Genomic DNA, 12,079 nt, shown 5'->3' on the forward strand with positions numbered 1-12,079 from the left:
GAAGGGGCTGATTCTGTTTGATTGCCGGTGACTAGTGGTCCACAGGGTCAGTATTGGGACCACTTCGTTTTGCACTATATGTCAACAATATGAATGACAGAATTGATGGCTTTTTTTTTGCCAAGTTTGCAGACAAAATGAAGGAAGGTGGAGGGGCTGATAGTGTTGACGAAGCAGAGAGTCTGCAGAAGAATGGTCAAATACATGGCAGATGAAATGTAGTGCAGGGGAGTGGATGGTCATGCACTTTGGTATAAAGGCATAGAGTATTTTCTAAATGGGAAAAAAATTCAAAAATTGGAAGTGCAAAGGATTTAGGAGTCCTTCTGCTGGAATCCCCAAAGGAAACTTGCAGGTTGAATCAGTGGTAAGGAAGGCAAATGTAATGTTAGCACTCATTTTGAGAGGATTAGAATATAAGAATATAATGAATATAAAGAATATAATGCTGAGGTTTTATAAGGCAATGGTCAGACAGCAGTTAGGGTGTGGTGGGCAGTTTTGAGCCCCTTAGCTAAGAAAAGATGTGCTGGCATTGGAGAGGATCCATAGGAAGTTCACAAGAATGATTCTGGGAATGAAAGGGTTAACATATGAGGTGCTCTGGGCTTGTACTCGCTGGAGTTAATGAGAATGATGGGGGAGCTCATTAAAACCTGTTGAATATTGAAAGGCCTAGATAGAGTGACTATGGAGAGGACGTTTCCTATAGTGGGTGAGTTTACAACCAGAGGGCACAGCCTCAGAACAGAAGGAACATCCCTTTGGAACAGAAATGTGGAGGAATTTCTTTGGCCAGAGGTTGGTGAATCTGTGGAATTCATTGTCGAGGACAGCTCTGAAGGCCAAGTCATTGGATATATTTAAAGCATAGGTTGATAGATTCTTGATTAGCCAGAGTGTCAAAGGTTACCGGGAGAAGGCTGAAGAATGGGGTTGAGAGGGAAAATAAGTCAGACACGATGGAATGGTGAAGCAGACGCGGTCGGCCAAATGGCCCAATTCTGCTCCTATGTCTTATGGTCTTATCCCACCTGTACTGATTGTGATGTGGGAAACTCTTATCTTCTTACATAGAGTTAAAATTTAAAAATAGCAGTTCCAAAGGACCTTGTGTTGATTGAACTGGGCAATAGATAGTTTTAAAAGAAATTAAAATCTATGCTACAAGTTATGGTGCAGTAAACAGTAACAATTCCTACCACCAGAGAATTTTAAAATATATTTTATGTTGAAGCATCGGACACATGGGTTCCCCTGGATTTTTGCTAATTCCACTTGAACTTTGTAGCCTTCTCATTGTAGTTTCTCCCTCCACTTTGCACTTCCCAGGCAGTACAGTTTTTTCCAGCCACCTTATCTCCTATCAATCGTTTGTAGAATATGTGTGTGTGTGTGTTTATGTCAAGTGGCTTGGTTGTTGTAATTCACTGGATTATACTTCATATTGTGCTGATTTTTTATGATTTGAAATACAGAAAATGAGAACTTTCCATTTCCTTGAATAGTTTGTCAAAAGAATACTGATGCACGCAATTTCCTTGGAGAAAGAGCCAAAAAGGAGGCAAGACTGGAATGCTCAAACAAAAGGCCAACACACTTCAAAGTTCAAAGTAAATTTATTATCAAAGTACGTGTATGTCACCATATACTACCCTGAGATTCATTTTCTTGCAGACATTCACAGTAGAACAAAGAAGTACAATAGACTCAATGAAAAACTACGCACAAAGACTGACAAACAGCCAACGTGCAAAGAAGACAAACTGCAAATAAAAAATAAAGGAAAGATCATAATTTTAATAATAATAACACTGAGAACGAGTTCTAGAGTTCTTGAAAGTTAGTGCATAGATTGTGGAATTAGTTCAGTGCCATGGTAAGTGAGGTTATCCACACTGGTTCAGGGGCCTGGTGGTTGTATGGTAATAAATATTCCTGAACCTGGTGCTGTGGGACCTAAGGCTCCTGTACCTCCTTCCCAATGGCAGCAGCGAGAAGGGAACATGGCCTGGATGATGGATACTGCTCTTGCTAGATGTGCTCAGCAAAGACAAACTGTGCAAATACAAAACAAAACAAATAGTAGCAATAATAATTAATAAATAATATTGAGAACATGAGGTGTAGAGACCTTGAAAGTGAGTCTATGGGTTGTGGAATCAGTTCAGCGTTGAGGTGAGTGAAATTACCCACGCTGGTTCAGGAGCCTGACGGTCGAAGGTAATGACTGTTCCTGCACCTGGTTCAGACGGGCTTTGAGGGATAATGATTCTGTGATTTATAAATCTCTGTGGGAAACAGAGGTAGGAATTCAATTAATGTGAAATTGCTCTAATCCCCAGAAACACTATAAATAAATGCAGTAGTATGTATGTCAAGGAATACCAAGTGGTTTAATTATGTTAACAAGAAATAGCAGTCAGAACTGCAAATATAAGATTGTTAACATTTTATATTGGTTAACCATTTGATCAATGAAATTCATGCATTCTATTCTAACACAAGTAGATTATTGAACATTTAGCTACTGCGCTATCAAATTTGCTTCATCTGCTTATTTTCCTGAATACATTTTCTCAGAAACTCCAATTCTAATCAATGTTTCAGTGCAATGGCTCATTCAGAGCAAATAATCAAAACCAATGTCAGTTCCATCATGAGTACTGGCCTCTGTAGTATCCAGGACATCTTTGGGAGCGGTGCCTCAAAAAGGCAGCATCCATCATCAAGGACCCCCATCACCCATTACATTCCTCTTCCCATTGCTGGAAGGAGGTTCAGAAGCCTGAAGACACACACTCAGTGATTCAGGAATTGTTTATTTTCCTCTGTCATGCCAAGCCAGCTGCCTGAAGTTAATGGGGTGGTTGCACATCACGCTGAGTTGTAGGGTGGGACGTTATCCCTGGGATTGTCCCATGTTTGGAACAGAGGTGTATCTGTGGCTGGAGGGCTGAAAGCAAAAATCCATAAGACCATAAGATATAGGAGAAGAATTAGGTCATTTGGCCCATTGAGTCTACTCTGTCATTTCATCATGGCTGATCCATTTTCCCACTCAGCCCCAATATCTTGCTTTCTCTCCGTAACCCTTCATTTCCTGACTAATCAAAAACCTATTAACCTCTGCCTTAAGTATACCCAATGACTTGGGCTCCACGGCTGCCTGTGGCAATGAATTCTACAGATTTACCACTACCTGACTAAAGCAATTCCTCCTCATCTTCATTCTAAACAGACATCCCTCTATTCTGAGGCTGTGTCCTCTTGTCTTGGACTCTCCCACCGTAGGAAACATCCTCTCCACATCCACTCTATCAAAGCCCTTCAGCATTCAATAGGCTTCAATTAGATTCCCCCCATATTCCTCTGAATTCCAGTGAGTAACATAGAAACATAGAAAATAGGTGCAGGAGTAGGCCATTCGGCCCTTCGAGCCTGCACCGCCATTTATTATGATCATGGCTGATCATCCAACTCAGAACCCAGCCTTCCCTCCATACCCCCTGACCCCTGTAGCCACAAGGGCCATATCTAACTCTAGAGACCTAGAACCATAAACACTCCTGGTATGATACCCTTTCAATCCCGGAATCAGTTTCACATCCTTTCTTAGATTATGGAGCCCAAAGCTGCTCACAATATTCCAAGTGAGGCCTCACCAGTGCCTTATAATATTACATCCTTGCTTTTATATTCCAGTCCTCTCAAAATGAATGCTACCATTGCATTTGCCTTCCTCACCACCAGCTCAACCTGCAAACTAACCTTCAGGGAATCCTGCACAAGGACTTCCAAGTCGTTTTGCACCTCAATTTTTTTGGAGTTTTACTCCATTTAGAAAATAGCCTACTCTTTTGTTTCTCGTACCAAAATACTTAACCATACACACCCTGACACCATATTCCATCTGCCGCCTCTTTGCCCAGTCTCCTAATGTGCAAAACTCCAAAGACTTTCTAATTTTTTTTTCCTATTCCTTCGTTGCAGTCGAGACACTCTGGGTGGCTATTATGAATACAATGATGTGGGAAGTTGCCAAGAAGTTATTCACCTGTATCACCTGCTATGGTCGTCGACAATCCTCAATATCGTGGGGTTGTTCCTTGGAATCATCACCGCAGCGGTCCTTGGTTCCTTCAAAGACATGGTACTAAACTTTCTCTGTTTTACTAAAGCAAGTTGGAGGTGGTTGTCCATTGTATCTGATGATGAACGGAAACGTGTGCGGGAGAGTTTTTAAGGTGGAAAAGTCATTGCATTGGGGCAGTTCCATTCTCTCGACCTCAGAAGTCCACATCCAGTGGTACGAGTAGTCGTCACATCTGGGGTCTTCTTTGGTTGCAGTGGATGACTACGCGGTGCCTTGTCATGCCTTCACTCTCCATTGGAGAGTCTTGCAGGCTGTTGGATCTCACTGTAGATCCCGTCCTCCCAGTCCACTGGAGCTGACTTCACATGCTGAGGCGGGCATGTCCCTATCTCACTGGGGTATGAGGCCTGCCAGCTACACTCACCTGGCTTAGCCTGCCTTTGTACTGGGCTGTGGCCGCTGTCACATGCAAACAGCTAGTTGGAGCCACAGGTGAGAGCTGAGTGCCCGGTGGGGACCAAAGGTGAGTGAGCTGCCCCAGAATGGACACGACAAGCCCCTTCGCCAGAGGTGTTGTCCCTTCCTGGACACAGAAGCAAATTATATTTGAATAATCTGACATGCCTCTTCTTCACATGATGTAGGGATAAGAGAAACTTTGCCTTCTTCCTTTTTGCTGAAGAGGTAGGAGAAATACAAGCTTCAATCTATGTGAGACACCTGAGGGAACGGTGGAGCCCAGGTTCCTATACAATGCTGACAGACCACTACACTATCAGAGGAGTTACCTTTCAGATGATATGTTAAAGCGATACCTCATATCTACCATAGACGCTGCCTGGCAGGGCGAAAAGCATTATCAGGGATGCATCTCACCCTAACCATGGACTTCTTACTCTCCTCCCATCCGGTAGGCGCTACAGGAGCCTCCGCTCCCGCACCAGCAGGCACAGGAAGAGCTTCTTCCCTGAGGCTGTGACACTGCTGAACCTCTCATCACAGCGCTAAGCAGTATTGCTTCCGTATTGTACTGTCTCAGTACTTTTATATTTGTGTGCTGTAACACTTTTTTTATTCGCAGTTATTTTGTAAACAACACTATTCTTTGCATTTCTGGTCAGATGCTAAATACATTTCATTGGCTTTGTATCTGTACTCAGCACAATGACAATAAAGTTGAATCTAATCTAATCTAATCTAATCATATGCCCTCTCAGAGGGCAGGGAAAGATCCCATAACAGTATTTCAAAATAAAAAGGACCAGGGAATTCTCCCAAGTGTTCTGACAAATGTGTATTCTTCAACCAACATCATTTAAAGAGAATATCTGAGTGCTATCAAGTCCCACTTTATGGGAGCTTGCTATTGCAAAACTGGTTGCCAAGTTCCTTTTTAACTCATTGGTTGCTAGTTGCTTTGGTGTGTCCTTAAGTTGTGAAAGGCATTGTTTGAATGCAGCATTGTTCTACTAAACACAAGAGATTCTGCCGATGCTGGAAATCTTGAGCAACACACACAAAAATGCTGGAGGAACTCAGCAAGTCAGGCAGCATCTATTGAAGAGAATCCTGTGGAGGGATTCCTGCACGAGGACTCCTGAGTACCATTGCACCTCCTATTTTTGAGTTTGCTCCCCATTTAGAAAACAGTTTACATATTTATTCCTTCTAACAAAGTGCATGACCATACACTGCCCTACATTGTAATCTGTCATTTCTTTGCCCATTTGGCAAATCTGTCCCAAGTCTTTCTGCAGACTCCCAGCTTCCTCAACACCACTTGCCCCTCCACCTATCTTTGTATAATCCACAAACTTGGCTGCAAAGCCATCAATTCCATCACCCAGATCATTGACATATAATGTGAATGTACACAACACAGACTCCTTCATTACACTGCTAGTCACCAGAAAAGGATCCCTTTATTCCCATTCTTTACCTCCTGCCAATCAGCCAATCTTCTATCCATGCTTGTATCTTTCCTGTAAGACCATGGGCTTGTATCTTGTTTTGCAGCCTTATGTGTGACACCTTGTCAAAGGTCTTCTGAAAATTTTAAGTAAACAATAACCATTAATATCACCCTCACCCACATTCCCATCAGTTCACTCTATCACTCACAACAATCTGGATAATTTAAACTGGACAATTTGGTACATGGAGCTTAGAAAAATAGAGGGCTATTGGTAACCCTAGGTAATTTCTAAAGTAAGGACATGTTCGGCACAGCATTGGGGGCCGAAGGGCCTGCATTGTGCTGTAGGTTTTCTACGTTTCTATTTGCTGACCAACCCAAACATTTTTCGGATGTGGGAGGGAAATAGCACACCTGAGGGAAATCCACCCAGTGACTCGGAGAATGTGCAAGCTTCACAGACTGTGTCGGAGCTGAGGATTGGGCCTGCGTGGCTATAGCTTTGAAGCCCCAGCTGTAAGCTTCTTGAGAAAACTCCTATGGGTGACTGAGAGTGGACTTACTGACCCTTAAACCAGCATTTACTCTGTGGGGAAACAAAACCCACATTCAATTTGTATTGTGTACATTCCAAATTTATTTATGTGGTCGATGTTTAGGGATCTCTTGCAGGATGTTAGGGATAAATTTGTCCCAGTGAGGAAGATAAAGAATGGTAGGGTGAAGGAACCATGGGTGACAAGTGAGGTGGAAAATCTAGTCAGGAGGAAGAAGGCAGCATACATGAGGTTTAGGAAGCAAGGATCAGATGGGTCTATTGAGGAATATAGGGAAGCAAGAAAGGAGCTTAAGAAGGGGCTGAGAAGAGCAAGAAGGGAGCATGAGAAGGCCTTGGCGAGTAGGGTAAAGGAAAACCCCAAGGCATTCTTCAATTATGTGAAGAAAAAAAGGATGACAGGAGTGAAGGTAGGACCGATTAGAGATAACGGTGGGAAGATATGCCTGGAGGCTGTTGAAGTGAGCGAGGTCCTCAATAAATACTTCTCTTCGGTATTCACCAATGAGAGGGAACTTGATGATGGTGAGGACAATATGAGTGAGGTTGATGTTCTGGAACATGTTGATACTAAGGGAGAGGAGGTGTTGGAGTTGTTAAAATACATTAGGAAGGATAATTCCCTGGGGTCTGAAGGAATATTCCCCAGGCTGCTCCATGAGGCGAGGGAAGAGATTGCTGAGCCTCTGGCTAGGATCTTTATGCCCTCGTTGTCCATGGGAATGGTACTGGAGGATTGGAGGGAGGCAAATGTTGTCCCCTTGTTCAAATAAGGTAGTAGGGATAGTCCGGGTAATTATAGACCAGTGAGCCTTACGTCTGTGGTGGGAAAGCTGTTGGAAAAGATTCTTAGAGATAGGATCTCTGGGCATTTAGAGAATCATGGTCTGATCAGGAACAGTCAGCATGGCTTTGTGAAGGGCAGATCATGTCTAACAAGCCTGATAGAGTTCTTTAAGGAGGTGACCAGGCATATAGATGAGGGTAGTGCAGTGGATGTGATCTACATGGATTTTTGTAAGGCATTTGACAAGGTTCCACATGGTAGGCTTATTCAGAAAGTCAGAAGGCATGGGATCCAGGGAAGTTTGGCCAGGTGGATTCAGAATTGGCTTGCCTGCAGAAGGTAGACGGTCGTGGTGGAGGGAGTACATTCGGATTGGAGGGTTGTGACTAGTGGTGTCCCACAAGGATCGGTTCTGGGACCTCTACTTTTCGTGATTTTTATTAATGACCTGGATGTGGGGGTAGAAGGGTGGATTGGCAAGTTTGCAGACGACACAAAGGTTGGTGGTGTTGTAGACAGTGTAGAGGATTGTTGAAGATTGCAGAGAGACATTGATAGGATGCAGAAGTAGGCTGAGAAGTGGCAGATGGAGTTCAACCCAGAGAAGTGTGAGGTGGTACACTTTGGAAGGACAAACTCCAAGGCAGAGTACAAAGTAAATGGCAGGATACTTGGTAGTGTGGAGGAGCAGAGGGATCTGGGGGTACATGTCCACAGATCCCTGAAAGTTGCCTCACAGGTAGAGAGGGTAGTTAAGAAAGCTTATGGGGTGTTAGCTTTCATAAGTCAAGGGATAGAGTTTAAGAGTCGCGGGGTAATAATGCAGCTCTGTAAAACTCTGGTTAGGCCACACTTGGAGTATTGTGTCCAGTTCTAGTCGCCTCACTATAGGAAGGATGTGGAAGCATTGGAAAGGGTACAGAGGAGATTTACCAGGATGCTGTCTGGTTTAGAGAGTATGGATTACGATCAGATATTAAGGGAGCTAGGGCTTTACTCTTTGGAGAGAAGGAGGATGAGAGGAGACATGATAGAGGTAAACAAGATATTAAGAGGAATAGATAGAGTGGACAGTCAGCGCCTCTTCCCCAGGGCACCACTACTCAATACAAGAGGGCATGGCTTTAAGGTAAGGGGTGGGAAGTTCAAAGGGGATATTAGACGAAGGTTTTTTACTCAAAAAGGGTTGGTGCGTGGAATGCACTGCCTGAGTCAGTGGTGGAGGCAGATACACTAGTGAAGTTTAAGCGACTTCTAGACAGGGTATATGGAGGAATTTAAGGTGGGGGTTTATATGGGAGGCAGGGTTTGAGGGTCGGCACAACATTGTGGGCCAAAGGGCCTGTACTGTGCTGTACTATTCTATGTTCTATGTTAGATGCCATTGTCTCCTCCTAAGCTCCTTCCCTCCTTGAAGAGTGGAGTGACACTTGCAATTTCTTGATTTTTGAAACATCATTGCTAAAGCTCCCACAATCTCTTCAGCTTCTTCTTTCAGAATGCTGGGATATACTCCATCTGTTCCAGGTGCCTTAGCTACCTTCAGACGTTTTAGCTTCCCAATACTGTCTCCCTAGTTTTAGCAATTGGACTTACTTCTGCCCTCAACCCTTGAATTTCTGACTTACTGCACAGTGAAGAATGACGCAAAATTCTTATTAAGTTTGTCCACCATTTATTTGTTCTCCATTACTACCTCTCCAGCATCATTTTCCAGAGGTCCAATATCCACTCTCACCTCTCTTTTACTCTTCATATATCTGAAAAAATGGTATCTTCTGATATTATTGGCTAACTTACTTTCGTATTTTATCTTTTCTTTCCTTATGGCTTTTTAGTTGCCTTCTGTTGGTTTTTAAAAGCTTCCCAGTTCTCTAACTTCCCACTAATTTTCTGCTCTATTTACATAGAACATCGAAACATGAACTAGGCCCTTCAGCCCACAAAGCTGTGCCGAACATGTATTTACTTTAGAAATTACCTAGGGTTACGCGTAGCCCTCTATTGTTCTAAGTTTCATGTACCTATCCAAGAATCTTTTAAAAGACCCTATCGTATCCACCTCCACCACTGTCGCCGGCAGCCCATTCCATGTTCTCACCACTCTCTGCGTAAAAAAAACTTAACCCTGACATCTCCTCTGTACCTGCTTCCAAGCACCTTAAAACTATGCCCTCTCGTGCTAGCCATTTCAGCCCTGGGAAGAAAGACTCTGACTATCCACACAATCAATGTCTCTCATCATCTTATACACCTCTATCAGGTCACCTCTGATCCTCTGTCGCTCCAAGGAGAAAAGGCCGAGTTGGGGTGACTCGGGTCCCCGATGATCCTACGCGCCCTTTTTTCACACCATTCTTTGTAAATGTCCTGAATCATGGGAAGTTCACAACTACAGATGCACTGGGCTGTCCGCACCACTCTCTGCAGAGTCCTGTGATTAAGGGAGGTACACTTCCCATACCAGGCAGTGATGCAGCCAGTCAGGATGCTCTCAATTGTGCTCCTGTAGAAAGTTCTTAGGATTTGGGGGCCCTTCACAAACTTCCTCAACCGTCTGAGGTGAAAGAGGCACTGTTGTCCCTTTTTCACCACACAGCTGGTGTGTACAGACCACATGAGGTCCTCGGTGATGTGGATGCCGAGGAACTTAAAGCTGTTTACCCTCTCAACCCCATATCTATTGATGTCAATAGGGGTTAGCCCGTCTCCATTCCTCCTGTAATCCACAACCAGCTCCTTTGTTTTTGTGACATTGAGGGAGAGGTTGTTTTCTTGACACCACTGTGTCGGGGAGATGATTTCTTCCCTGTAGGCCACCTCATTATTGTTTGAGATTCAGCCAATCAATCTAGTGTCATGGGCAAATTTAATTAGCAGATTAGAGCTGTCGGTGGCGACACAGTCATGGGTATACAGGAAGTAAAGGAGGGGACTTAGTACACAGCCCTGAGGGGCTCCTGCGTTGAGAGTGTGAGGGGAGGAGTTGAGGGAGTCCACTCTTACAACCTGCCGGTGATCTGACTGGAAGTCCGGTTCCAGCTGCACAAGGCAGGGTCAAGGCCAAGGTCTCTCATATTCCTGTCGAGCCTGGATGGAATTATGATGTTGACTGCTGAACTGTAGTCCAAGAACAGCATTCTCACATAAGCATGTACCAAGACACAGTGAAAAGCTTGTCTTGCATACTGTTCATACGGATCAGATCATTACACAGTGCATTGAGTAGAATAAAGCAAAACAATAACAATGCAGAATAAAATGTAATGTTACGTACCCCGTAACTGGGTTGCCAAACCAGCAGAAATGGACCACTTAGTTGGAGTCTGGTTTAACAGAAACTAATAGAGTTTTATTAAAGAAATAAGTAACACAGTACTCTAATCGTAAGGATATAAATGCAACAGGTTAGCAATGATGAAACACACATGTACACAGAACTAGGGTAATAGGAATCAACCAAGCTCTATCGCAGTCCAGGGGTAAAATGATCAGTCTCAAGTGACGCAGAGTTCAGTTCAGCTTAGTACAGTTTGCAGTAATCGCTGTTGTGCCGTTGGAGAGAGAGAGAGAATGCAAATTTTGATTCAAACAGACCTTTAATGTTCTTCGCAGTTAGCTTTCAGGCGAACCCTTTTATGTCTTCTGTGGTCACCGACTGTGACCCCTCCGTTCCGGATACGATCGTTCTTCCGCAGTGAACCCAGCACCCAGGCAAGGGCGGACACACACACCAGGTTCCCACCGATCGTCCCTTTTCACCCTGTCAGTCTATGTTTGGTTCCCTCGAACCCGACCTCCAACTCCCACCAACTTGCTCTTCCAGGGTCTCGTTATCTTGTGATCTCGTGGTGTGTGTCGTGCCTTAGCGAACCTGTTCTTTTTATCCCCCTGCTGGGGTATCGCCTGTCCATCAAACTTCAAACAGTTCAGGTTCAATGCAACCGGTCTGTCAATATTCTGAAATGTGTTTCTTTCTCATTAATCTCTCTCTTCTGTCTTATTAGCATTTTGAATTGTTTCTCCATTGTCTCACTTATCTTTCTCATTTGGATGAATCTTCTGATAACTTGATTTTTCGTCACAGTAAAAAAACCAAAAAGTTGCAGAGAAGGTAAACGATAAAGTGCAAGATCATAATGAGGTAGATCTTGAGGCCAAGAGTCCATCTTATCATACAGGAGGTTCATTCAGGGTAACAGTGAGATTGCAGCTGTCCTTGAGCCTGGTGGTATGTGCTTTCAGGTTTTTGTATCTTCTGGTTGATGGGACGGTGAGAAGAGAGAATGTCTGGGGTGGGTGGGGTTTTTGAATATGCTGGCTGCCTTATCGAGGCAGTGAGGAGTATAGACGGAGTCCTTAGAGGGGAGGCTGGTTCCTGCGATGTGCTGAGCTGTGTCCACAACTCTCTGCAGTTTCTTGTGGTCATGGGAAGAGCAGTTGTCATACCAAGCAAAGTATGAGCTAGTATTCCTAATAGGAATTGGTCAGCTGAGTGAATTAGAGTTATGGGAAGCTAGTCAGCTGAACTCATATTTCCTGGAATGCCAAATAGTTAAAAGGCTGGTTTAAGTGAGAGTTTCGAAAGATAGAAAGATCCTGTGTTGGGTGAATCAAGGATAAGGAGTCAAGATATTCAGAAGATAAGTTCAATAACACTGAAAAAACGATCCAGATGCCAGCTTTTAATCAGTAAATGTAGATCTCACTGATCTTCATGGTCTG

The 12,079-nt window shown here is 43.8% G+C and overlaps 1 protein-coding gene across 4 annotated transcripts in view; it reads left to right on the forward strand.

Moving 5' to 3' along the window:
• Positions 1 to 12,079, forward strand: part of tmem255a (transmembrane protein 255A) — a 108,928-nt gene that overhangs the window by 86,372 nt on the left and 10,477 nt on the right. For all 4 annotated transcript variants that reach the window (XR_010019618.1, XM_063061448.1, XM_063061446.1 and 1 more), the window contains exon 7: positions 3,994 to 4,153. Coding sequence is in view for 3 of the 4 variants with exons in the window: in XM_063061448.1 (XP_062917518.1) it covers positions 3,994 to 4,153 (160 nt within the window). In the remaining variant the exon portion in view is untranslated. The remainder of the gene's footprint in view (positions 1 to 3,993; positions 4,154 to 12,079) is intronic.

The sequence above is a fragment of the Mobula hypostoma genome, chromosome 10 (assembly GCF_963921235.1).
Source record: "Mobula hypostoma chromosome 10, sMobHyp1.1, whole genome shotgun sequence".
NCBI lineage: Eukaryota > Metazoa > Chordata > Chondrichthyes > Myliobatiformes > Myliobatidae > Mobula > Mobula hypostoma.